This window comes from Diadema antillarum, unplaced genomic scaffold (assembly GCF_040938485.1).
Source record: "Diadema antillarum isolate AM-2024a unplaced genomic scaffold, OU_Dant_1.0 seq00000738_RagTag, whole genome shotgun sequence".
Classification (NCBI taxonomy): domain Eukaryota; kingdom Metazoa; phylum Echinodermata; class Echinoidea; order Diadematoida; family Diadematidae; genus Diadema; species Diadema antillarum.
Window position 1 is genome coordinate 576,990 of NW_027271636.1, and position 25,782 is coordinate 602,771.

Here is a 25,782-nt window from a genome sequence, read left to right on the forward strand (position 1 = left end):
TATTTATCTATACGTGATGAAAGTGTGATTCTGTCTCTAGGCGTATCATGAGAAACATAACTTTATTTGCAATGCCCTGAGCTGCAAACAGTGACGCATCACAATTGCATTTTATTATGATGTGTCAGTTCAATTCACAGAACCCTAGAGCACAGTACAAGCACACACGGGCATTAATCCGTAGCGAGGAGTGGGGGATGATGGCGACAGTCATCAAATAGCACGAGTGCAAGTTCATAATAATAAGCACACGTGCGCGATGTGTACGTACAAAAAGTAAATAAATTGAAATGAAATAAAATGAAATGAAATGAATAAAATGGATTATGGTTGTCTATTTCTGTATACGTAGTAGATATTTCCTTATTTCTAACTGATTTCTGAATTTCCTTGAATTAAGTCGATTCAAACAATCGTCCTATCTCAGGGGCGTCGAACCGTTTTCATGATGGGCGGCAAAACTTGGAAGATATGTGCAAGGGAGCGGAGCAACCTGAAGAGGGAAGTTTTGCATTTTTAGACTGTTGGACTTGAAATTCAAAGATCTGGTGCATCCCTTTTGGTGAAGTATTCAATTTTCGTTTCTATCAAAAGATAGTAAGAAAGTTTATAAGCAGGGAAATGTTTGGGGGTGGGAGGGGAATTCTGAGATCTGGTGTAGATTTTTGTTTGTTTAAAATAGTCGATTTTTGTTTCTATAAAAAAAAAAGACAAATAAATAATCAGGGAAATGTGGAGGAGAAGGGTTTCGAAGAGGAATACCCCCTCCCACACGAGGGAAAGGTTTTGCATTTTAAAACTTGAAATTTAGAGATCTGGCTCACACCTTGGTGACATATTCGATTTTTGTTTCTACCGCCCCTGGTCTATGATGTAACTCTCATTCGATTTCGAAATAAGCTAGTCCGGAGTTAGCTCATGTGCACATGGGTTCAAATAAAATTTCTTTTTCTCAGGTAGTCATTGCATTCATTTTAAAAGCAACAAAGTACATACGCTTACCCGACGTAATAATTTATGGAATTCATCAGGATGGATTTGCGTAGACCAGGTAACCAGAATGATCCATCAATTAACACTTAGGAAGGCATCAATTGCGTTATTTTGCATTGAATGTATCACGGACCTACTGCACACATGGATTATCAACGGAGGTCTTTCTTTGATCCCATCATCATAGCCGCCATCCGGTTACGTGCATCGTTATGAGTACATCCATATGTTGGGACAATGTAATCGGTCATCGTCACTGAGAAGCTTTCCCTCAGTACATCCACATGTTGGGACAATGTAATCGGTCATCGTCACTGAGAAGCTTTCCCTCATTTTGGTCTTGTTTTAGCTGAGGTGCCATTTCAGACTCAACTGCTTTTGAATAAACACCAATGATAGGGAGCAACAAACCTTAAATCATGTCAAATTTTGTGTCACTAAATCGCTAATGACTGAAGAGGACACTTGTGGACACCCATGTAACGTTGCATAGTGGTAAGACACACACGTAGTCTATACCGGTAGGACCAATGTCCATGTTCACTCTGAAACAATATGCGAAAAATAGGGGCAATTCTAATACAAATCGCAATCAACCTGCCAAAATATTTGCTTTCTCGGGTAAACTACGTGCTTTTCGCAAATAAATTGCTTGAGCGAGGATTTCCCAACGCACACTACAATATTGCACATGCATTCTTTTTGATTTAAGAGAGTATGTAGTCTTTAGATTTCTCAAAGCGCCATCTTATTTTTCTTCAGGCTGGCTGCCAAGGTGATGATGATATCTAAACAGGAAAGCATGCTTGAAATGCTTTTGACAGAATCAGGTGTATGAATTAATTAACAAAAGATGAATGTCCTTGTGTGCCAGGTCCATGAATGAATTTTCAATTCGATTCATTTATTTTCATTCTTCTTTTTTTTTCCAACGAACACAACACAGAATAAATCAAGAATTACATCACAAACGTATACATTCGACTTTGCCAAGGATAAATTGATACTGCCAAATATAAGCTCTGCTCTCAGGTGGATGTGCTGTCATTAGGCTGCGTCCACATAGAAGTATTCGGTATTCGCTATTCGGTATTCGCTATTCGCTATTCGGGCACCGAGTACACCGTCACCCGCACCGTCATCTCACCATCCCATGTAGTGAGGATTTCTTCCTCCTACATCCCACAAATCTTATTGACAATTTCTAAACTGCATCAGAATGTCAGTCTACATGCTTATTTTTGCTAAGGCTGCGTTCACATAGAAGTATTCGGTATTCGCTATTCGCTATTCGCTATTCGCTATTCGCTATTCGTTATTCGCTATTCGCTATTCGCTATTCGGGCACCGAGTACACCATCACCCGCAACGTCAACTCACCATCCCATGCAGTGAGGATTTCTTCCTCCTACATCCCAGCAAATCTTATTAACAATTTCTAAACTGCATCAGAATGTCAGTCTACATGCTTATTTTTGCTAAAGGGCAAATCCAGACCAAAAGTGTCATTATTTCATAAACGAGAGACGGTATACGCTGCAAGAAAATCGAACAAGCTCGATTCCCACTTTGCTATACTTTTCGCAGCTATTCGGTACTTTCGAATAGTGCCCTCCTATGTGAACCGGTGTGAGAAAATCCTATCGTTCGATTCAAGCTATTCGCGTGCCCTCGAAAACGAGCCCCGAATACCCGAATAGTATACTTCTATGTGAACGCAGCCTCAGCACCACTTATGATGATTACTTCAAAAATCACTACATCACAGATGCTTATCTCGTGAGTTTTAGAACAACACGCCCTGTTGATACAAATGGCGTTTTCCTGTTCATGTGCAAAGTGGAACCCAGAACTGGCTTATTCAACATGGAAGCTTGATCATGCCGCGAGGAGAAGGTCATTAAAACAACACTTGGCGCTTTTTAGGACAAGACGGTTCCTTGGCGATTTGGCACAAATCGCCTTCTCGTCTTCTCTTCCTAAACAAGTCAACTGGGTATGTTTTCATGACTCGCCCCCTCGAATTTCGGACCTCAGTGGGTTTTTTCAAGTCTTCCTCCCGCCCCCTTGCATGAACAAAGTGCCCTGGCGCAAATAAGTTGAAACAAAACAGTCGTCTCTTTCGCCTACTTGACTCAACCAGCGCACTCCTATCAAGGAGGTACTAGGCGAGTCTAGTACCAGTATCTCCTTATGGCTCCTTTCTATAACCATGGACCTACTACAGATATGGACTATGAACGGAGGTCTTTCTTTAGGCGTTTTCACATCAGCCCGATGTTTCGAAATAGCGCGCTATTTTCTGACTTGGGAAATTTTCCCGATAGCGAAATAGCGCGCTATTTGATAATGTGAACACAAATTATTACGCGCTAATTGTATCGCTCTGATCGAGAAAATTTGTCGAGTCCAACTCGGGAAATTTCTGAAATAGCGGGATAGTAGCGCGCTATTTGATATTTGTGAAAAACGACTCGAGAAATTAGCGCGATGCATCCCATTATGCCTAGCGCGTGTGACCCGATCGATCGAGGCAAACTGCACACAAATCACGAGGAATTTTTGAGAGGGCACACACATTACTTATGCTGTTTGCACATACTCAGCTGTCGAATTAGCTCGACAAAAATTCGGGCTGATTCTCTTCGGGCTGATGTGAATAAGAAATGAAACAGCGCGCTAAATCGCAATCGCGAAAAATTTCTCGAGCTTGGATTTTTATCGGGCTGATGTGTAAACGCCTAATGGGGAGCGTTCGTGGCCTACTATTGTCACTAGCATTCTAGTGTGCATGGGTATGTATGAATGTATGTATGTAAATTATGTACAAATAATATTCGCATTGTGATGAGTAATGACGCAGAATCGCGAGACATCAAACAGCTCGTGATATCTTGTTTAGTTAGCGAGGAACTTTGATCAATACATTCTTCTTCATCCGCTTGTGTCAACTTCCAATCAGTCATACAAGGTGTACGTGCTGCAAATAATTTTGGTCCAATATTGCAAGAGCCATGCATGACGCGTATATCATTTCTATACTTTAAAGGGCAGTTCTGTAGTCACGGGCGTCCCACTACTCAGCTCTTCGACAGGGCGAAGGCAAGGACCGGTGAGTACGACATGGATTTGCTCCAATCAGTACATGAGTTTCCTCATTAATTCAAATATATGCAATGTATGCAAAGCAACCTCACAATATCTCTTCTCGCACGTGGTATATACATTTAAAAAGCTCCTGCCTAATTCTGTTTGAATGTGCGACAGACATTGTCCGTTCAGGCAAGCCCTTAGCAAACCCTGAAAGGCCAATATCTGCCGCACATGCAAGCCTTTGGCAGACTCTATAGGGTTTTCATTGGTTACATAATTTCTACGGAAACGAATAGAATGCAGAGGACTTTAAAATACATTGAAAATGCATTGATACTTTTGTATGTGAGACATTTTGGATACGTAAGCAGCCTTATGAACAACGTAACATTAATGTTTTGGAGCAGAAACAACCAGTAATAATTGTTTCCTTCATCCGTCTCTTCTTGCGGTCATATCTCTAGCCAGACAGGTGCATTCCCTCAGTAAAGCGGTCATAAAAGGGAGCTTTAGATTTCGCGACGCAGTTCAGAGGGGAAAAAACTGCGCATGCGCAAAATCGTTTATCAAAATCGATCTCGCGTCATCTGAGTTTACCGGTCGGTTCTGGTTCATTTGAGCTTCCGCTCAAATTCACGACGCAGAGAGTTACTTGAAGCAATGATCCTATGGTGGCGCCGTTTTAGTTCGTATAGGCTGCGTCCTCGCGTAATCTAAAGCTATTTAAGAACAAGACGCACGGAGAGGCGAGAATGGCCGACGCAATCGTTGTCTAAAGGTCCGCGTCGCAAATCTAGAGCTCCCAAGTTTTAAATGACTGCAACGGTCGATTGCCACCTGCTGTCTGCAGTCTGGCGCTTGTATACACTTTGTACACGGATACTCTGTCTTTTCAGTGAGCTTCCAGATCATTTTATTTTTCCGTGTTTCAACTTTTATCCGTATACTGATGTCAAGTACAGAGGGGCCCACATTCTACAAGCTTTGCCTTTTCAGTGGGTCCCTCCATTTTTCGCACTTTGCGTACTTCATTTTGATCACTTCAGTCGTCATGACAGTGAATCATTAGATTCCACAATTCTTCTGTACTCTTTTCATTTAACATTGTTTCTGCGTACCTTATTCTCTGTCACCAAAGAAAGTGATATGTATACACTTGTCGAAAAAAAAAAGAAATTTGAATTTAATTTAATTCAAAGTAAAGGGATGAAATAATGTTGTAAAGTAATGGTAAGGTCCTTGACTACACCTGAAATGTAAATTCAACCTGATTGCTACCGCCTACACACTCAGCACACTACATGAAAATTATGTAATAATAATGTCCCTCCACGCACCGCGCTGCGACCCCCATTGAAATTAATCGACTACACTAGGCAAGCGTCACACACGAATTCTTGTTCGCTACAACTAGAATGTTATCTTGTCTCTTTGGAGGGAATAATGATAATGATAATTGACAGTGCTTATATAGCGCATAACATAAAGTGATAATGTCCCTATGCGCTCAAAAAATGAAAAGATTATACAAAAACATACAATTCCAATTACAGTGATGGTACCTAGCCTCATGTTTGCTTACATTGTAAACAAATGCGTTTTCAAAGCAGATTTCAATTTATTTATATAATTGATTTTGTCTTAATTTCTGAGGTAAATTATTCCATAAGGTAGGGGAATTAAAAGGAAGCGTTGTGAAGAGGAATAAAATTCGGAATATCGCATGTTCCGAATGTCGAGGCTTCTGATGAGGATAACCAAAGTCTTGCACTTCGTCTTTATCATTACTCCTAATTTTGAATTACGTCTACGTCTTCTACATGTTGTAGAAGTGAGTCCTCCAAAGAAGGTAACTTATTTTACCACTAGAGAAGAGAATGTTTTCTTTCTCTGAATCTACGCCGAAACGAAAGTAATTCAAGTCAATCTGAATTTTGAAAAGCGCATAAAATACTTCTCTATCATCTAGCTATCAATCCGGATTTGCGTTGCGTTGTATAGTTCTAACGAATCAGGTAGAGCTAAATTAGCGCTTACAAAGTATCCCCGTAATTTTTGTTTTGTGTTGTTTTGCCGGTTTAGTCCATTTCATTGTCATAAAAGTTTTTACCATGACAGAGATGGTATTTGATACACATCAAGATGTTCATATCATGCTGTTTCAATGCGTTATTAATTCCAGCTTTCTAGCACACAAACATTTTACGCACTAAAGCAGAAATCAGATTAGAGTCAAGTACGTCAGCTGCTGCAGCAGTGATCGACCATGATCGACTTCCTAGGAACCCTGACGGAGTCCAGTCTCGGACAGGTCAATGGCTTGACCATCACAGCTACTCTTGGAGTCCTTCTGGTCTCCATGGCAATATGGAGCGTCAGCCGACCAAGCAGGTTCCCGCCCGGACCAAGAGGTCTTCCCATTGTGGGGAGTATTTTTGGTGAGTGAATAAGTGGCGATGTTTGGAGGTTTTCTTTTGCTCCTTTTTTCCGTTTTAGTTCTCTCCCATATTTCTCGACAGGGAGACCGCAACTCTTTTTTTTTCTTTTTTTTAAGCTAGTCCCGTCAGAGATTTCTGCAGGTTGATTGTCTGGTATTTATCATTCAATCCTTTCCTACTGTCCATTGCATAAGAAGTACCCCACAGCGGCATGTTTGTTTGCACAAACATGCTTACGCACAAACATGTGTGCATAATGTACAGAGAGGCAGTGTATGAGAGATAGATCAAGATCAGCAATAGATGGAGAGATCCACATATCAATATAGATGAAAAGAAAGATATATAAATAGTTGTTAGGCCCATATTCCTTTGGGAAAAAATAGGATTCTCTGAAAAAAAAAGATCAACAACAGATTTATCAAGAAGGTCTATGAACGCGCAATGAAGGTCTCATGTGAAATAACAGTGTTCTGATTCCTCTCCCTCGAAAGGACTTGAATAAATGATGCTGTCTAGACAGCGTTGCATGGTTGACCTTTCTTTTTAACCCATTTGACACCCAAAGAACAAGGACGGTTTAACCTGTTTAAATCTGCATTGCCGTTCTTTTTAATATTGCTACTATTGCCTAAGCTTTGACTATGATTAGATTTTCTTTAACCTATAGTTCGCAGTTGAAGGGTTTGTTGTATATTTTTCTCTCTTTTTTTCTTTTCTTCTTCTTCCTCAAACCTCCGAGGATTGTCGTCTCTGTTGCATATTCCTGTCTATTTTGTTACCTCCTTGTCACGCTATAGTCTTGTTTCCTCTCGTGTCGTCGGGTCATTTTATTCTTTTACTGTCCCAGTCTTGTCTCATGCTTATTATTTTGTTTGTTTTTGTTTTGTGTGTAACTGTTTGTCCGTCTGTCTCTCATTGGCCAGCCAAACTTTTTGTGCTGCTTTGTTGCTGTTTTCAATCAATTTTTGCATCGAGCTTTTAATCCAAGAGGGGCCCACACTCTACAAGCATTGTCTTTTTTAGTGGGTCCCTCCGTTTCTTTCACAAAAGTTAGTGCATATTGACAATTATTTCACTTTCGTTACCCCAGCATTTATTTCAATGTATCGCTACTGTAAGTTTTTGAATTATTGTTGTTTTCTTTGTACAACTTTACATGCATTGTTTCTGTCACTCGAGAAAGTGAGATTTACGTTTATACATTATTTTATTGTCGAAAAACGAAATAAATTTGAACTTGAACTTGACGGTCTAACCATTTCACCTGAACCAGTTTAGTTTCTCAATTTCTTATGTTATTTTCAAGACATGACTGACAACCCAGAGGTAGTGTTTGGTAAATGGGCCAAGAAGTACGGTGACATCTTTGGCCTCAAGGTGGGACAGCGATGGATGGTGGTCTTAAATCGCAAAGACGTCATAAAGGAGGCTTTGATAAAGCAGGATGTTGAGTTCGCCGGACGCCCTGATTTCTACTCAAGTAAGAAACAGTTGCCATTACTTTTATTAAGAGATGTATTGGAGATAATGTCATTTGTCTCTGACTGTCGTGCTGGGAAATGTTGATATACCGCCTGTCCCTATACAATGCCTACTAATGAAAAACACTTGCACCTCTCTTGTTATACATGTATACACGTATATATATATATATATATATATATATATATATACATAAAGTTGTATATTCTTTTTTTGTCCATACAAAAATAATAGTGATAAATAGATAAACACCTGAGGTAAACTCTCTCTTTTGCAAAAGAACAAAAACAGGAGGAATCTCTTAGGGTAAACACTCGCCTCTTATGTGTAAAAAGTTACCAAGTTAGGATAAAAACACTCCTTTGATGGAAAGAAGCCTTTATGTTGAAAAAAAAAGCTTTAATTAAATGTAAATACACTGTCTTGTATGTTTGAAACTCTCTCTCTCTCTCTCTCTCCCATGACAAGAAATCGGAGAAACATTCTCTCTTCTGGTGGAAGTCCTATCTTAGGAGGAAAACTTTTCCTCGTTCAAAACAAGCTCTCTTGCGTGGAAAAATATTTTCCTGTAGCTCCCAAAAGTTTCCAGATTTGACCTGTTGTTTTTATTTGTTTGGAGGTTAATGGTTTTTATTTTTCTGTGCATCTCCTAAGAAGTTTTGCCGGAGGCATTGTATTTTCGGGTTGTCATTTGTCCGATATCAATTTGGGGGTCAACTTACTAATTAAGAATCGTTTTTCTTCCTTTATCGTCTCTGCTTACATTCTACTCTTCCCTATTATTGCCTTATTTTAAATCATGGTATTTTCGAGTGGGGAAATGCATACCAAGCACGCTAAGATAAATCACTACTATTACAAATAAAGTCACTCGTATCGGAATATGTCATACTGCATTTTTGTCTCGTACTGACCCATTGTTATTTGGACACAAAATATTGAATGTTAAAGATTTGTATTTGTTTAATCTAGGCAATTTATGCATAACTATAACAAAAAAAAATCCAAATATAAAATGTCCAAGTTCAAATTCAAATGTGAAACAATGTTTTGAAGAAACAAACCCATTCACAGCTATCCAAGAAGGGGGTCGAATGAATTTCATTTGCTACTGTTGAGAACTTTGCTGGCTCAGAACAACTTCTTCCTTTATTTTCATCGTAATAGTATAATAACTGCTACCCTCTTGAATTCTTTTACGAATAGATTTAGATTATTTTAATTGAAATCTTATAATATACGACACAATTTATTTCACCTAAACATCTAAACCAAGTCATCATTTCTTTAAACATTGAACAACAATATAGGCTTATTGATATTATATTATTCTCTTTGTTGTTAGGGATAAATAATCTTTCAAACACAAGTCGTCCGCAGATGTTCTTGTTGTTGTGCCGTATATACCATTGCGTATATTATGCTCTCCTTCTTTGATGTCCGCTGTTGTGCATTCCTACCGGTATCCCATACAATTCTTTGCAATATATTCAATCCAGGCTGTATTTCATCATTACTCTTACATCATGGAATCCAGTTTGCTCATGTCGAGCATGGCACGTGTTAAAGTTTCAATTTTTTCCTTCCTAATTTGATTTCATGTTAGTTGACATTGGTTCCTTTGATTTTGTTTTATATTTGTAGTTTCGTTAATTTATCATTCGTTTTCTTATGTATGTTCTGAGGGTCCCATATCGTGCAAGCTTTGCTTCTGAGATGAACTCTCCATTTCCATTCCCATCCTTATTTAATTCATATTATATACCTCACATATAGATTCCTCTCATCTGATTGGTTAAAAGTGGAGTCATGAAAATAGCTGTGCCCCATTTTTTATCCAAATGACGTCATGATTTACTGTGCCCGGGGCATAGAATCAACTGTGCCCTGTAAATAGGTTTGGAGACAGTCGCAACCCCGTACACATAGCTCGCTCATATGTACGCACCTGGCCAATGATACGACCGCCGCGCTGTCGATCAGCGTTGATTACAAGTGCTGTAAAAGAGACTAGAAAATCTATATTTTCGGTATCTATATTTTCGGTATATAAAACAAATAATAATAATAATTCGGGGCACAGTTAAAATTATGTAGGCCCTCGGTGATGTGAAAACCACAACTATGCCCTCAGCTTCGCTTCTGGCATAGTTATGGTTTTCACATCACCTTGGGCCCATAATTTTACTGTGCCCCTCATAGCAGTCATTATTTGTATACTATGCATTGATGTTAAAAAATACAATTATGTTTTCTTCACTTCGTTACTAATTTTACATGCATTTTTTGCAATTATTACAAATGTATTTTGCTTATACATTGTACATGATTTCTATGTTTGTTTGATGGAAATAAAAATAAATTAACTTGAATGACTAAAAGTATTATTAGCAAATAAACATTCGTTAGGAAAGTTTTGGACAATGGGGTCAAAGGCCAGAAGTCAAAGATCAAGTGAATATACCAAAATCTAACTTTGTTATATGGTTCATATATTTGTTAGTTCATATTTTGAAAATGGCTCAAAGTATCTTCATTAGACTTAGTACATATAAATGCATTGCCTGATACTGATTCTCTTTGGAAGTTGTGGATCACAAGGTGGAAGATCAAGTATAGAAGATCACCTTAAAGTGCTAAAATTGTACTATCAAATGCTAAATTACATTTTTCCTTTCTCCGACTGACTGAACTTATATATTTCCTGTGTAATCAAACTTGTTATAGGTGAATGCATACATTACCACACATTTATTATGATGGAGAAGTTTTGTGCCATTGGGTCAAAGAAAATGCTGAAATATCCCCTATTTTCCATATTTTGAAAGTGGCTCTAAGTGTTGCCATGAAAATTGGGTGTATGATTACCAGGAATTATTGTTTGCCAGTCATAGTGCATTGTGGTCTCACATTGGTAATATGTACTGTAAAGCTATTAAGATAAATGGATAAGGGAGCATACCAGTCGCCATAGATAACGACATTTCTAGTTTTCAATCTTTGTTTTACAAGTTTGAAGGTAGGAAAGAACATTTGCTTTATCAGTTATTGGAGTAACTGTTGTTGTTTCCATTCATTCAATAGTCATTCAGAAAAAAAGGGGGTAGTGGATGAGTGGCAGTAGAAGAAGGACGAATGATAATTCTGTTTTAGTTGTGGTGATAATGATGGATGCTGAAACTGCAGTGCAGTAGAATTACATGCATTTGTGTATCATGTACAGTATATAAGCTACATGAGTCAGATTGTACACATTGTATTATGATGAGGAGGAGCTAAAGTTTCATTTCGTTAAATGTGTAGAAAAAAGAACATGTTAGTATCGCTTTTTGACATGTCATTGCAGTGGAGCTGTTCACTGAAGGGTTTAAGGACATTGCCTTTAGCACTTACACTGACACGTGGAAGCTTCATCGGAAACTAGGACACACTGCACTCAGGTAGGTCTATATACATAGGACGTTTTACTATTTACTCCTATTTGGTGTAGTGTATTACAGGAGAGACAATGCATTGTAATATTCTACATGTTTGAAAAGAGCCTATTTATAGAAAATTCAACATTTTTTTAAAACCATTTTGTCCCATTAATGCAGGCGATATGGGGGAAATGTCGAAAGAATTTTAGAAGGAATAAACCTGCTAACTTAGTCGCTATTTGATTATGTAATGATTCATCTAATATTCAACATGGCTTTGATGTCTCGGGGTCATCCAACAAGTTAGACATTGAAAAAAAGGTCCATGAATCATACACCCACGAGCCATACGTAACACACACATGTCACACCGCCCATCGGCTAGACACTATATAGGCAAATAAGCCCCACGATCTCGACACTGTGAGAAAAGGCCGGGCTCGGCCGGCCGAGCCGCGGCCGATTTTGGTACCGCATTTGGCCTTTTGCACGTTTGCAATGAAATGAAAGCCAGGCTCGGCCGCGGCCAAGCCCGGCCTTTCTCTCACTGTAAACGGGGTCTAAGACCCCGTTTATAGTGCAGGGCCGGGCCGAGCAGCGGCCGAGCCTGATCACAATTGTGGTACTCGGCCCCGCAATTTTGTCCGTTTACAGTGCCGGGCTCGGCCTGGCTCTTAATTCAAACCTTTCAATGTTTTGTCGTAGTGGCGCTCTGCTTGTGAACAAACACTATTATTCGGAGGGCGCCGGTCGCAATTTGGTATAGTCTAGTTCCCGGCCCCTTTGCCAATTACACTCCCCGGCGACGAAGTCGCCGCCTCTGTCGAAGGCAAAGACCTTTGCAGGACAAAACCACCTTGAACTCTATTAGTTTTTTGGGGCGTTATATCCTGAATAGCGAAATAGTATGGGCAGAGGGTCTGGAAGCCAGACTAAATTTTGAACCGCATTTGGCTCAGGCCAGTTCGGCCGCTGCCGAGCCGCGGCCGAGACTACCTCCAGAGCTTGGACAAATGCGCTGCTGATTTTGGTACCGCATTTGGCCTTTTGCACGTTTACAGTGTAATGAAGGCTGGGCTCGGCCGCGGCCGATCCCGGCCCTTTCACTCACTGTAAACGGGGTCTAAGACACATGATGTAATGTCGAGCTCATGGGCCCTTTTTGCCTCGCGTAGGGTTCATGGACGTCGTTTACGTACTAGTGTCTTGCTCGTGGAAATTATTTGTTTATTAATTATTGTTCGTGGGCCTATTTCACCAGACGTGTTGACTTATGGCGTCTAGCTCGTGGACTGGGGTGCACGTTACGAGACCGACACCCACGAGTCATACAGCCCACGAGTCATACAACTCACAAGTCATACAGCCCGTGACTTTTACAGCTCACGAGCCACGCAGCCCATTAGTTCGACACTAAGCTAACAAGGCCCACGAGACCGACCAGGCGACATATTAAATACCGTGTTGTATCTGTCGAATTCGTGGGCTGTGTTTAGCTAGTGTCAAACTCATGAACTGTATTACTCGTGAGCTGTATGACTCATTGACCTAATTAAGGCGAAATTTCGTTTGTACACAACCAAAGACAACTATTTACCTTGTGAGCTTTCGCCTACTGTCTGCAGGCTTCATCAGACTGGTGTCGGCTCGCCGTAGATGGGCTGTAGGCAGTCTTGAAGTCCGAGAGAATGGGAATGTACGCTGAAGATAATTTGTATTGCCCCTCGTCCCGATTCATCATGACTGGATTGTGTTCCCGCCCCCGCTGTATGTGGATAGCCTCTCTTAACCAACTTGTGAATTTGTTGCTGTCTTTGGACACAATCTTGCTCTCTTTTTTTTCAGTCAATGATGTGGTTTTCCTGCGCCACGTGATCACTTATGGCTGACTTTTTGGGAGTGAGATCTGCCTCCTTCTTTTTAGCCCCTGTGAAATGTGTCTTCCCCAGTGACTCTGCGTCATTTTGATGTTTTGACTTCCTGACTCTAAATTTCCTGCCCGTCTCGTAACGAGCACCCGATGTCGCACTCCAAATGATCCTAGTCAAGCTTGTATGTAAATCATAATTTTGGACCTATATCATTTTGTTTGAACGTTCTTTTCTGTAATCAAGGCACTTTGCAACCGGTAAGCCCCTACAAAAGTTGGTCTCCAGTGTGTACCCGAAGGTGGAGAAGGAGCTAGCCGAGAATGGCGAGAAGCCGATCGACACGCGACTCCTCCTTACTCTGATCATGTACAATGTCTTCTCACAGATGTGCTATGGAAAGAGGTATTACACTTTACCTGAAAATACGGGTGATCTTAGCAGGAGGTCTCTCTCACATTTCCCTGATCAGAACACAAACACAACTAGAAAAGCGAACGGAGATGTAAGATGTATAGATTTGTCCTGATAGCAATCCTACTCTGGCCTAACATCAGAACATGACGTTGGCGAAAAAATATTTTCTGGCCAATTCAATTTTGTCCCGCCGGCCAAAGTTGGGCCAATGTCATATTTCTGACATTATTTTGATCAATATTGTAAAATCGTCAGTCAGATGTCAAGCTTTCGCTGTTGGGACAATGTTGGTCCGCCTACCAAAGTAATATTGAGCCAATATCATGTTTCTGGCATTGGGCGAACGTACAGGCATGCTTTTTCCAACGTTGAGCCAAAGGAGCATCAAGTTGGAAAAATAGTTGATGTAAGGTCTATAAAAGGTTGGTCCAACCTCAAACTTTACGTGGGCCAATGTTGACCCGCCAGCCAAAATGGCCCAAAACCAATGTTGGGCCAACCCAGCATTGCTATCTAGGTAAAACGTACCTACTCCCGATCTCAAAATTGTAATGATTTTTTGGAAACGCTTTCTTTGCGGCCTTAATATCTCGATTCACATTTCAAATATATCCTGATCTTTGTCAATCCAGCTACGACCTTCACGACCCTAACGTGAAGGAATGGATGCGGATGAATGACGAGCTCAACGCTAACTTCGGTCTTGGTCTTGCAGCCGACTACTTCTACTGGGCTAAGTACTTCCCTACCAGCGGGCCACGTTTGATGAAGGCCCTCACGGTAGACTTCGAAAAATTCGTGGAATCTGAACTGGCGCAACACAAACAGCAATCCTACGACCCTGGTCAGATTTGTTGCAGTTTGTGTGAAATGTATTCAGTAGCAACACAATTTACGAACCCATTAACTATCTTACTACTGCAACTACAGGAACAATCTCCTTATACAGCCCTGCACATCTGAATTTGATCTGAATCAAATTTTAGGGGATTTGAATTATTATTATCTATCTACCTGACCACTAAAGAAAAAAAAGAATGCTTTTAAACGAAGAACTATGAAATGATGATACAGTACCTTTATATATATATATATATATACATTATGTACCATTTAGAACCCCATACACATCACGTGTACACGCAAAGGTGCTTACTGTGTATGACTTACCAAGGGGATACAACCTCCTTGGTTTTACTGAGATCACCAAGGTGCTCCTGCCTCGAAAAACAGCTTTACGACTCAGTCAGGTTGCTTTCTCGGCTCCTCTGGCTCGGAGGCAATCACCAAGCTCTGGTATGGAACTGTTTGTCAGGTACTTTAATTGTGTGCAGTTGACTAGATTAAAAGATTATGTACATGTACTTCATTTCATATCATTGATATGGCAATACTTTTATCGATTGAAATAGATTCATTTCTCCAATGAACAATCGAATTAGCAATTTCTTTGAGGATAAGAACGTTTCAAGATTTTTTGTACTCATTATTTTAGTTCTTGAATTCGACAATCATGAGACTTGTCTGTAGTACAGATACACTGCTTTTTCTTTTCAATTAAAAATTGGTTAATTACACTTAAGATCAAAATAAAAATAAAATACCTCATGGTCGCAGCGTCCGCTACTACACGCATGCAAACTGGCATGATGAATAAGGTACGATTTATTCCTTCATTATCTTTTTTTAGACAACATCAGCGATTTCTACAGCATGTTGCTCAAGGCCCAAGAAGACGCAGAGCGAGCAGGGGAGGACGTGGATAAACTAACCGATGTCCACATCCTGCAGACAATTTTGGACATCTTTTCGGGTAAAGACTCTTGCTAGATTGATCTAAAGCCTCGTATTCATGCGAGTAAATTTTGTGAAAAGAACAAATCCACAGGTTTGTTAACATTTAAGCAAACGGGGTTTAGGCTGCCACAGTGCTCGGCATTTTAGAATTATTAAACACCTGAAAGATTTTTGCATCCCGATTGGTCGACAACTCATCACATGAAATGCCATAACAGGTATAACTGCACGTTTCTCTATCGAGCATTTACGAATGCCGTCTAGCAGTTTTGGATAGCCCACAATAAGATCACAAACCGAGTGCATTCCTTTGATATTTTATGTTCTTTATCTTCTTTATCAAACTCACGATTTTTCTTTCGTTCTTGTATAGATGGCCATATATACACTGAGTTGTATAAAACATTAAAAAATGTCTTAATTCGTGTAGGCTAATCGGACGAGATTTCGTTTTCGGTGAAGAAAAGATGAATAAAGCGTTTCACCTTGCGCATCTTATAGTCGGCAGATTACAGAAATATTTGGGTGGAATTGTGCATTTTACCTATAAATGCGAAATTTGGTACAGTTGTACACTAACACAGGGGAAGTATTTTTCAGGGTGGAGCCACCTGAAAAACTTTTCAAACGTCATCCATGGCGGCCATTTTTAAAAATAGCCACTGATTCAAACACCTTACATGGATCATTCAATTCTCCATGAATTAAGGACTATTTGAAAAAAAAAAAAGTTACTCAAATAGAACATTGCCTGAGAAGGCATAACAAGCACATAATACATTCCAGACGTTTCCAAGACCGTTTTCTTCCCCTGGGTATTGAATAACGAGAAAGTATTACATCAAATGAATGCATGCAACATTGGAAGAGCCTGATACTCCTCTGGCCCAATATGTGCTGCGATATCATAGGATGGAATATAGCTAAGGTGTTTCCCTGTCAAGAATGTTGACCACAGTTTTGAGATCTTGAGCTTGCCAGCCGTAGCTACAGCTGAACATGCTGCGTCTCTGTCTCCTGTGCAGAGTAAAGTAGTGCCGTTTTCCTCATTCAAATGGGTCAAAAAACATCTGCCAGGTGTAAGATCATCCTTGTGTCTGTGTCGAGGAGGGTAGCAGAGCACTTCTAGGTGTGGTTATAACTTGTTTGATGGTTTTCACTCTCAAATTAGCAATGTGCTTTGCCAGAGAAGCAAACGACTTTGTGTTCTTCCTTGATCCAAGAACTCGTCTTTTGGCTCCTTTCTCACGTTTATTTCTCGCATGATCTTTTACACTGTTGTCACTGCACTGGTCCCAGACAATATCAATTCCAGCACAATTGCAACCGAGGCTCTTCATATGGCAGGAACACATGTACTGCATAATCATTAAAGGTCCGAACATTACAGGACAAGTTCTTCTTTATAATATACATGTGGATGGAGATAATGCAGCAAATACTCGAACACATAAATGAAAATTTTAGGATAATTGGACATTCCGTTCAAAAGTTATGAATTTTTACATTTCTGTGCAGTCACTGCTAAATGAAAAGACGACTACAGCATGTGATGTCACAGACGTAGAACTATAATTATAAAGAAAACATACAGAAAATTTCTTTTTTTGTTTAAAAACAAATACGTCCAGGTGGTATACAGAGTACCGTCGACACATTGTACTGGGCATTTGCCTTGATGTCCGAGTACTCCGAGATTCAGAAGAAGGCCCAGACGGAGATCGACTCCGTTATTGGCCGTGATCGAGTGCCAACTATCGAGGACCGCGGGACGCTGCCGTACACCGAGGCCACTTTGTACGAGGTGATGCGGTACAGCACGGTCGGTCCTCTCTCCCTGCCGCATTCAACCATATGTGATGCAAAGATACGTGAGTATCAATCGCCTGGCTCTTCAAATTCACGTCATCTTCCTCTCATGAATTAGCTACGTAATGACTAGATTTATTGCTGCAATACATCCAACGATACTAGCGACGGATACAAAAGAAGTATGTTCGGGGGATGAGCTACTTCAGATGTGGAAGTATGGAATGATTGACTAGACTTTTCTGATCAAGTGGCGTAATTCTTTACCATTTCAATTCTTCAATAGAATAGAGGACTCGTACACATTACTTTTTAAATCTGAGTACAAAGTTAATCTCTACGCTCCAGCAATGTCCCATGCCAAAATGATTTCTTGAAAGGAAAGTATAGTAAATGCAGTATCTGCTAGAGTAAGAGGAGATTTTTTTCAATCATTTGTGTTTGTTTTTCAGTGTCGTACATTAATAACCCAAAGCACAAGCACAAATCTGTCCAGTACACACATTCCTGACATTGAGCGGCATCCCTTGAACAGTTTGCACTTTATTAACAGTAGGATTGAAAAATGTACAATTACAACGATGGAGGCATTAAATCTTGTTACAAAGGGTCGTGTACTGCGATATCAAATACAGTGGTAAGCACTTATTTTTTACAGTATTCAAAACAGAAACATTGGTACGAGTTTGTTGATTTCACGCATCCGTTGAGGAAGTGATAAATGCTTCATCAGCAACAACAAGGCCGTCGCCTAATTCCGACTGCTTTCAGTGCCCGAGGCACGAGCGTTGGTTTGAGTGGAATCGAATTGAGGACCTCAATTTTGAGGATCCGTGGTTTTGTTCACAGAGCCACAGTTTTCTCATCTATTGAGCCATGGCAGCGTAGAGGCTTTGTCCGGCAGACCACAATCACTGACCGTAATCATCCAATGTAGCTATTGTTCGGTATAGGCTTTGTCCGGCAGACCACAATCACTGACCGTAGTCAATCCAATGTAGCTATTGTTCGGTATAGGCTTTGTCCGGCAGACCACAATCACTGACCATAGTCATCCAATGTAGCTATTGTTCGGTATTTCGTGAAATACCGGTACTGAGATTATGAATTTGATTTCTGTGTTGGACGTGACTACCATAGACACCGCTCAGAAATGCAGTAATAATGATTATCACATTCCTGGCATATGATGTATATAGGTGATTACGTCATCCCAAAAGGAGCTATTGTGATGATCAACCTTCATTCGATGCACTTTGACCCCCAGGAATGGGATGACCCAGACTCCTTCAAGCCAGGTAAGTAATTCTCGGACGTGGTCCTTAGCTTATTCAGGGCATTTCTCTGCCTACTATTCCGAAATGGGATAATTGGAGATATTTCATTTAGACAGTAATCAAACTGCAATTGTTGTGATTCATCAGGCCCGTGGGGGGGGGGGGGGGAGATTGAACTTCATCCCCTGTTGGCGAGCAGATTCCGCTTTAACAAAACATTAATTTGACAAAGTTTGATGATAATAACTCTCATCCCCATGGCGGCAGGCAGCGACGTGTTTGTGTTGAGTTTTTGTAAGTAAATAAGTAACGTTTCATTTTACTTTTCGATTGAAAAGTTTCCAAATATTCCACGAGAAGTTTTCACCGGATTGTTGAGTTTCTAACCTAAAAGGGCTTAGTAATGCAATTTATCCGGCAATTTATTTTGATCTATCAAAAAAAAAAAAATCGTTTGTTTGTTTTTTTTTTTCCAACGCAATAATTGATATCCAATTGAGTGTGTTGAGTTCTTTATCGAAAAAAAAAACAAACCAAATGTTGCACTCAAATGTGCATCAAATCGTTGATTTTCTACTTCAAAAAATCCAAAACTTTCCAAGGGCATGGCTGTATGTCTGATTTTTTTTCTTTCCTAGGGGGCAAGAATACGTTCACAATAAGTAGGAGTACATGCCCTGGACGAAGCTTTTGCAATTTCAGAATTGAACTCTAACGAACTGGTGGGCAGGCTTCATAGACCAAACAATACAGGCCCTTTTATACATTCGATGGTCTCCGAACCAGTTAAAAGACCGTACAAAAGAGTACGATTATCTTTTATCTAACAAAGTTGATGATCTCAATGTAGATTTTACTGTTTTGTTTTACCATTCCGTATGAACCAGTCATCTATCTGTTAAACATTGAAACCAAGATCAACAATATTTAGGTTCTGGTGAATAGATATTTTTGTATGTTCTTACACTCCATAACAGAGCATTTCCTTGACGAGGCCGGCACAGTCCGCCAGCACCCTCCCAGCTTCATGCCGTTCGGAGCGGGTCGCCGTACCTGTCTCGGTGAGGCGGCTGCTAAGGCCGACCTCTTCCTCATCTTCTCCTGGTTCCTCCAGAACTACACCTTCTCCAAGGTACCGGGCAAGGAGAGCGAGAACGTTATCAACCTTATTCCTCAGACAGTTGCCGGACGTATACTAGAACCATACGAAATCGTGATCAAAGAGAGGAAATAAACGAGGAATGAATCAGTCACCTTACATGAAAAATCATCCACTTTGAAAATGTAGTTTTTCGTCATAAACGCGATCTCTTTTTTCTTTTCTTGTCATTTTCAAATACTTCGGTGATGGTTTGAAACCTACTTAGTTATCATGATAATTTATGTTATTATGTTTTTACAAAAATCATACCGTAGCGATGACAGTATAAAAGTGTTCATTTTGTAGCTAAAATCAAAACTTAAGTGCCTTTACCAACCGGTATAGCAGACATGACCAACATGACGATGGCGCGGGAAAAAATAATGTATTTCAAAAGCGTGATTTGATGTTAGTATGATTATGTTCACGGTATCAAAATATGATATAATCCAATACATGCACAAATTTACATGTATGTAAATATATGTTTCATAATGTGTAGGAACTGTTAGAGCGAGTGCTCATCCCATGAATTAGAAGAAGAATTTTATCATTGTATTGTATTGTATGTTTTTTTTATATAAGTAGTTGCGAAATATAACGTGAAATTATGTCACTATGGTATTCGTAGTAAGGCCTTGGAGTGGTTGAGAAGCTATCTTACGAATCGCAAACAGTACGTTGCGTTATATGGTCAGAACTCCTGCAATCAATCTGCCAACTTTGGTGTTCATCAGGTTAATAGTAGTTTAATGGGACCTCTTTTGCTCATTTTGTATACATTAATGATGTAACAAATGCTTCTAATAGTTTATCTTTTGTACTGTTTGATGATGACTGAAATGTATTTCTTTCTCATTCAGATCCTTAAATTTTGGTTGATAAATGAAACTCTTAACTGAAAATTGTTATGTTGGATAAGTTCAAACAAGTTGTCCTTAAATCTTCTTAAATCTAAATGTTTATTATTCAGTAATGCTTTCAACAGTCTCCCCAATAATACAATGATAGATGATACAGTTGTTGAGTAAGTTACATCAAAGATGTTTTTATGTTTGATTGTTGACAATAAACTCTCCTCGAAGTTAGATATTGATCGTGTTTGCCACACGATATCTCGAAATATTGGTGTTATTGAAGGAGGTATTTTCCACTCCAACCCTTCATTCAGTTTTAATTCTACCTATAAGTTTGATTATGGTATCATATCTTGGGGGAACACACATACAGCTTTTCTCGACCGACTGTCCCATCTCCGCCCCCCCCCCAAAAAAAAAAGAAAAAAGAAAAAAGAAACTCTAATAATTTGTCACTTATCTTGGAGATCTAACACCTATGTTTTGTTTTCCAGAAATAGAATCTTTGAGATAACCGATCTGTTCCATAATCATCTTGCCCAGTTTATGTCCATACTCAGGAATAATTTATAACCGTCCATTTTCACATGTTTCCGAGAAACTGCTCCTTCAATAAATACCCGACTCGTCACTCAGACTAATATGATTGCCTTTAACTAAGACATTTTTTTTTTTACAAAATTCATATTTCCATATGTTGGACTTTAATATTGGAATTACCTCTGTGATAGTTAAAATGCGTCCCCAACTTAAAGTTCTTTTAAAAATGATTTGAAGAAAAAATTCCTGATTATTTACAAGAATCTATCTGAGTATCATCAACATCTTGAAATTGTAAAATTATGCTGATTTTTGAATTGTTGCTAAAAACTGGAAAATCTAACTCTATTTTCTTTTAAAATCAAGCAATCACTGCTGAGCGGCTCCAGCCATCCATTAACTCTCGTCTTGTTAAAGTCTTCTATCTTTTTTATCTTTTATCGTCACACCACGTAATAATTTTCCCTCACACACACTCACACACACACACTCCATCTCTCTCTCTATCTATCCTTTCTCTTCCTGCATGACAACAACTTAGTGTAGGGATATTTTGTCCAGGGTCTTTGTTTCAGGTTAGTAAGGTTTATATATTTAAGTTTCTTTTGTGTTTCTTCCTTTTTATGTTTAACAGTATATCAATCATACAATTTGTTGTATTACCTGTGGGATGGGGGAATGCACCCAACCAGCACTGCTTTTTTTTAGCAATCCTCCCCATTTCAAGCATTTTAATGTAATTGAAAATGTATTATGCAAACTCACCTTTTATTATGTATCATGATGTAATTCATGTAATCAATATCTGTAAAATATTCATATGTTTCTATTGGAAATGGGAAAAGGCGAATGAATGAATAAATGAATGGATAAAAAACATATAGATTTGAATACATCAATGAAAACTGTGCAGAAAAAAAAGATGAATCTTTTACCTATTTTAAAATATCTCTTTGAAATCAACCGAATCATAATATTGAAGCAACGCATAATCTTCAAACTAGTTTTGTTTGTCTAATAACTCCTCAACAATCAAGCTCCGAAATATCTAGACGCCTGTTTGACTTTATAATTATACACCTACCAGAAATTTCAGGTCATCCAGTGATCCGCTTCGTCTCACATACTCTGTTACTCGCACCTTAGCCGATGATATGACATTTACTGTGTCTGCTTCAAAGCACTGGAACAATTTACCAATTTACCATTTTCAAAAAAGCCTAGAAAACACATCTTTTTAGTAGCAACTAGTTCGTAGCTGTAACATTTATCCAATTACACATATTGTTGCACATGCTTTGAATTGATTGTAAGCGCTTTGGGCCTTGTGGGAAAAGCGCACTATGAATAATATTAATATTGATATTAATGATAATAATAATGATAATAATGATAATAACAATAATAACAATAATAACAATAACAATAACAATAATAATGATAATGATAATAATAATAATAATATTCCAAAGGCCAACGTGAAACATTTGAAATGGTCAAAGATCCAAAGAGTGTACAGGATATCACATGGAACTAAAGCCTTTAGAGCCAATAGTTTGCGATGCATTTTACAGATAGAACGTATCTTTTATTCATCGCCCTCCGTTGGATTAAGTCCTGATTCACTTAAATCAGCACAAAGTATGCTAATTTATCTTTTAAAAAAATCATCTTAACCACGTTACAAATTATTGTCCGAGTTCTCGTTTAAACTGCATATCTAAACTATTGAAAAATGTGTTATAACAGCGACAAAACAATTCTTTTTGTATGTCACTAAATAGAATCAAGCTCAATTTTCTTCAGCAAGAAATTCTCCACCGATTTTGCAAGAACTGAAATATTAGATAAGATTACAAACTCGCTGTCCTACAAACAAAGTGGATCTTAGTCAAAACTCTTGATACAATTTACCGTGATGTTTTTACTCCATAAAAAGTGTGATTATGAGATTCATGGCATGATTTGGATGAAAAGTTTTATCTCAAATCAGCAGCAATTCTTTTCAATAGATGTACAATCATCACTTATTATTGCTCTCTAATTCTTACGATACACAATGCATTGATTTCACCACAATGAATGTTAATACGGAAACGTTGTTCGAGGGCATTGCACTGAGAACAAGCTAGATGACATACTTTAATACTAAAGAAGCGGTTAGGATCTGCACGAAATCGTTATACATGTATTTGAATTATCTCCCATATAGGGAGCCTCTCTTTGATCGTGTGAAAATTTTCTTTATACGTAATATAGATTCCTTACAACGCTAAAGTTACTATGTTTAAATGCCATTATACAAATAATGAATGGTGACGAGTGCGATGGTACAGCATTTCGCACTAGATGAAAGATAGAGGCGCTCTATTTTAGCACAAGAATGGCAACAATTTAACTTGAGTAGCACAGTATAGTCACAGCAAAGAGCTTTTCCCCAGTGATGGAGAGGACAAAAAACTCTCTAAGGTGCCTAATTATATACAAACAGTAATCGTCAAAATGCGTCAATATCACATAATTAAAACCCAATTACGAATTCATATAATATCTTTAGTTATTTCGCTCGTTTTGTTTCGCCTTCACTTACCCGATATTTTTTCTTTCTCTATACACACGTGGAGCACACACACACACACACACACACACACACACACACACACACACATATTCATTCCTACAGCCTCAGTCACAGATGGACATAAATCATGTAAATGTCTCGTTAAACCGTTTTGTATCAACAACGTTTATGAATTTGTCAGTCATCTATTCATAAATGCAGTTATCCTGAGGGAACAGTGTGAATAGATTATTAACGTATTTGAAAAAAAAAAATCAGCCAAGGACAAAAAATGCTGCCCCCCCCCCATAAAAAAAACAAACACCAACAACAACACACACACATAAACAAAACAAAATAAAAACTGTAGTTCACTGTGCAGCAAACGGGACAAACCTAATAATGTTGGCATGAAGTCAAATAAATGCGATTAGCAATTGATCAGAAGATTGTATGAACAGTTTATAGCCGACAAGTCAAACATATGCACGACGTATACTGTATTTTGATGGAAGTTCACCAAAGAACAAAATATGGTATGTCTATTCTTATACAATGTATATCTATGCTTGGGTTCGTCCAAAGATAAAGGCCATATTTTTCTACCATTCATCTTACACATCTAGACGAAAGTGAAAGAGGGGCCCACACTCTACAAGCATTGTCTTTTTAGTGGGTCCCTCCTTTTTTTCACACAGTGCAAATTGACAGTTCTTTCATTTTCGTTACCTCTGCAACAATTGCAATGTACATGTATTGATACTGTTAGTTTTTACCATTATTGTTGTTTTCTTTGTATGAATTTACATGCATTGTTTCTGTCACTCAAGAAAGTGAGATTTATGTTTGTATGACTTTATTGTGGAAAAATGAATAAATTCGAACGTGAAAAGTAAACGCACAACATGAATGATACACTCTAAGGGATCACAAGCCTAGTCAAAGCAGTCTGCATAATCTAGTTGTCATTCCACGTTCTAGTGTACGGAGGTAGCAAATAATATCATGAAGCAATGTCATCTAATAAATCTACTGTCTATGAATACATGTAGAATGTAACAGATTTAATCATCATTTTCTATTTAATAGGTATTGCACTATTTCAATCATGACTTTAAAAAAAAATCTTTATGATACACAACATGAAATCGTAATGGAGACTATATGGGAAAAGTTTGATGTATTTTGAATTGTACGACCAGTTTCTTTTTCCCGTATAAATGCATGCAATCATACGTGCATGTATGTATGTATGTGTATACGTCAGTATGTAATTATAGATGAATATCTGTGTGTATATGTGAACGTAAGTGTGTAGGCCTATGCAAATATATGCGTATGCATACATAACGTTCATATTGAAATGAGCAATGACGTAGAGTCATGAGACCTCGAATGCCTCATGATAACTTGTTTAGTTTGTCTGGGACTTTGATCAATACATTCTTCACCATCCGTCTGTGTCAACTTCAACTCAGCCGTACGTGCTGCAAATAATACTTGTCCAATGATGCAATAACCATGGATAAGGCACATCCTATACTTCTATAAAGTGCGGCTCTGTCACGAAGCCTAAACTAGTCAGCTCTTCGACAGAGCGTAGGCAAGCACGGGTGAGTACGCCTTTGATTCGCTCCTTCGTTTACTCGCTCAGGCAAGTCTCTGGTAAGTATTTGGGGTTTACCATGAAGATAGTTGTCACATCAGCAACGTCATCGCTTATTACTCATTTAAAAACAGAAGTATAAGGTTGCCGTGGATTACTAGATAGATAGCTAGATCTCATAATGATAGAAATCATTCTCGTAGGACAATCACCTCCTAAACGCATTTTGAGTAGTGGTATCCAAATTGATGACTTTCCAAAGATCGCAGAAGAATTCAATAACTAGATTGTTAAGATAGGAAAACGTTTCACAGACAACGTTCCTGATTTAGATATTCAATTTTGATTTTTTTTTTCATTTAACAGATTCAGACAAACCCCTATCATTATTCTTTATTCCTGTAACAGAAGTTAAACTTAAAAATATTCTACATTTGAAATCTGAGAAAAGCTGTGTGTATGATAGTATTACAACTTTCTAT

The 25,782-nt window shown here is 38.7% G+C and overlaps 1 protein-coding gene across 1 annotated transcript; it reads left to right on the top strand.

The window, feature by feature from the left end:
- Positions 1-6,311: 6,311 nt before the first annotated feature.
- Positions 6,312-19,840, top strand: LOC139738371 (steroid 17-alpha-hydroxylase/17,20 lyase-like). Its single transcript, XM_071649008.1, has 9 exons — positions 6,312-6,524; positions 7,834-8,007; positions 11,356-11,449; positions 13,543-13,701; positions 14,346-14,557; positions 15,404-15,526; positions 17,142-17,381; positions 18,519-18,617; positions 19,574-19,840. The coding sequence occupies exons 1-9, from the start codon at positions 6,353-6,355 to the stop codon at positions 19,828-19,830; spliced, it is 1,530 nt and encodes a 509-aa protein (XP_071505109.1). The 5' UTR covers positions 6,312-6,352; the 3' UTR covers positions 19,831-19,840.
- Positions 19,841-25,782: the final 5,942 nt, after the last annotated feature.

Coding starts and splice junctions, on each gene's coding strand:
- LOC139738371 (XM_071649008.1), top strand. CDS start 6,353: ATGATCGACTTCCTAGGAACCCTGACGGAGTCCAGTCTCGGACAGGTC. Junction 6,525..7,833: donor CATTGTGGGGAGTATTTTTG/GTGAGTGAATAA, acceptor GTTATTTTCAAG/ACATGACTGACAACCCAGAG. Junction 14,558..15,403: donor ACAGCAATCCTACGACCCTG/GTCAGATTTGTT, acceptor ATCTTTTTTTAG/ACAACATCAGCGATTTCTAC.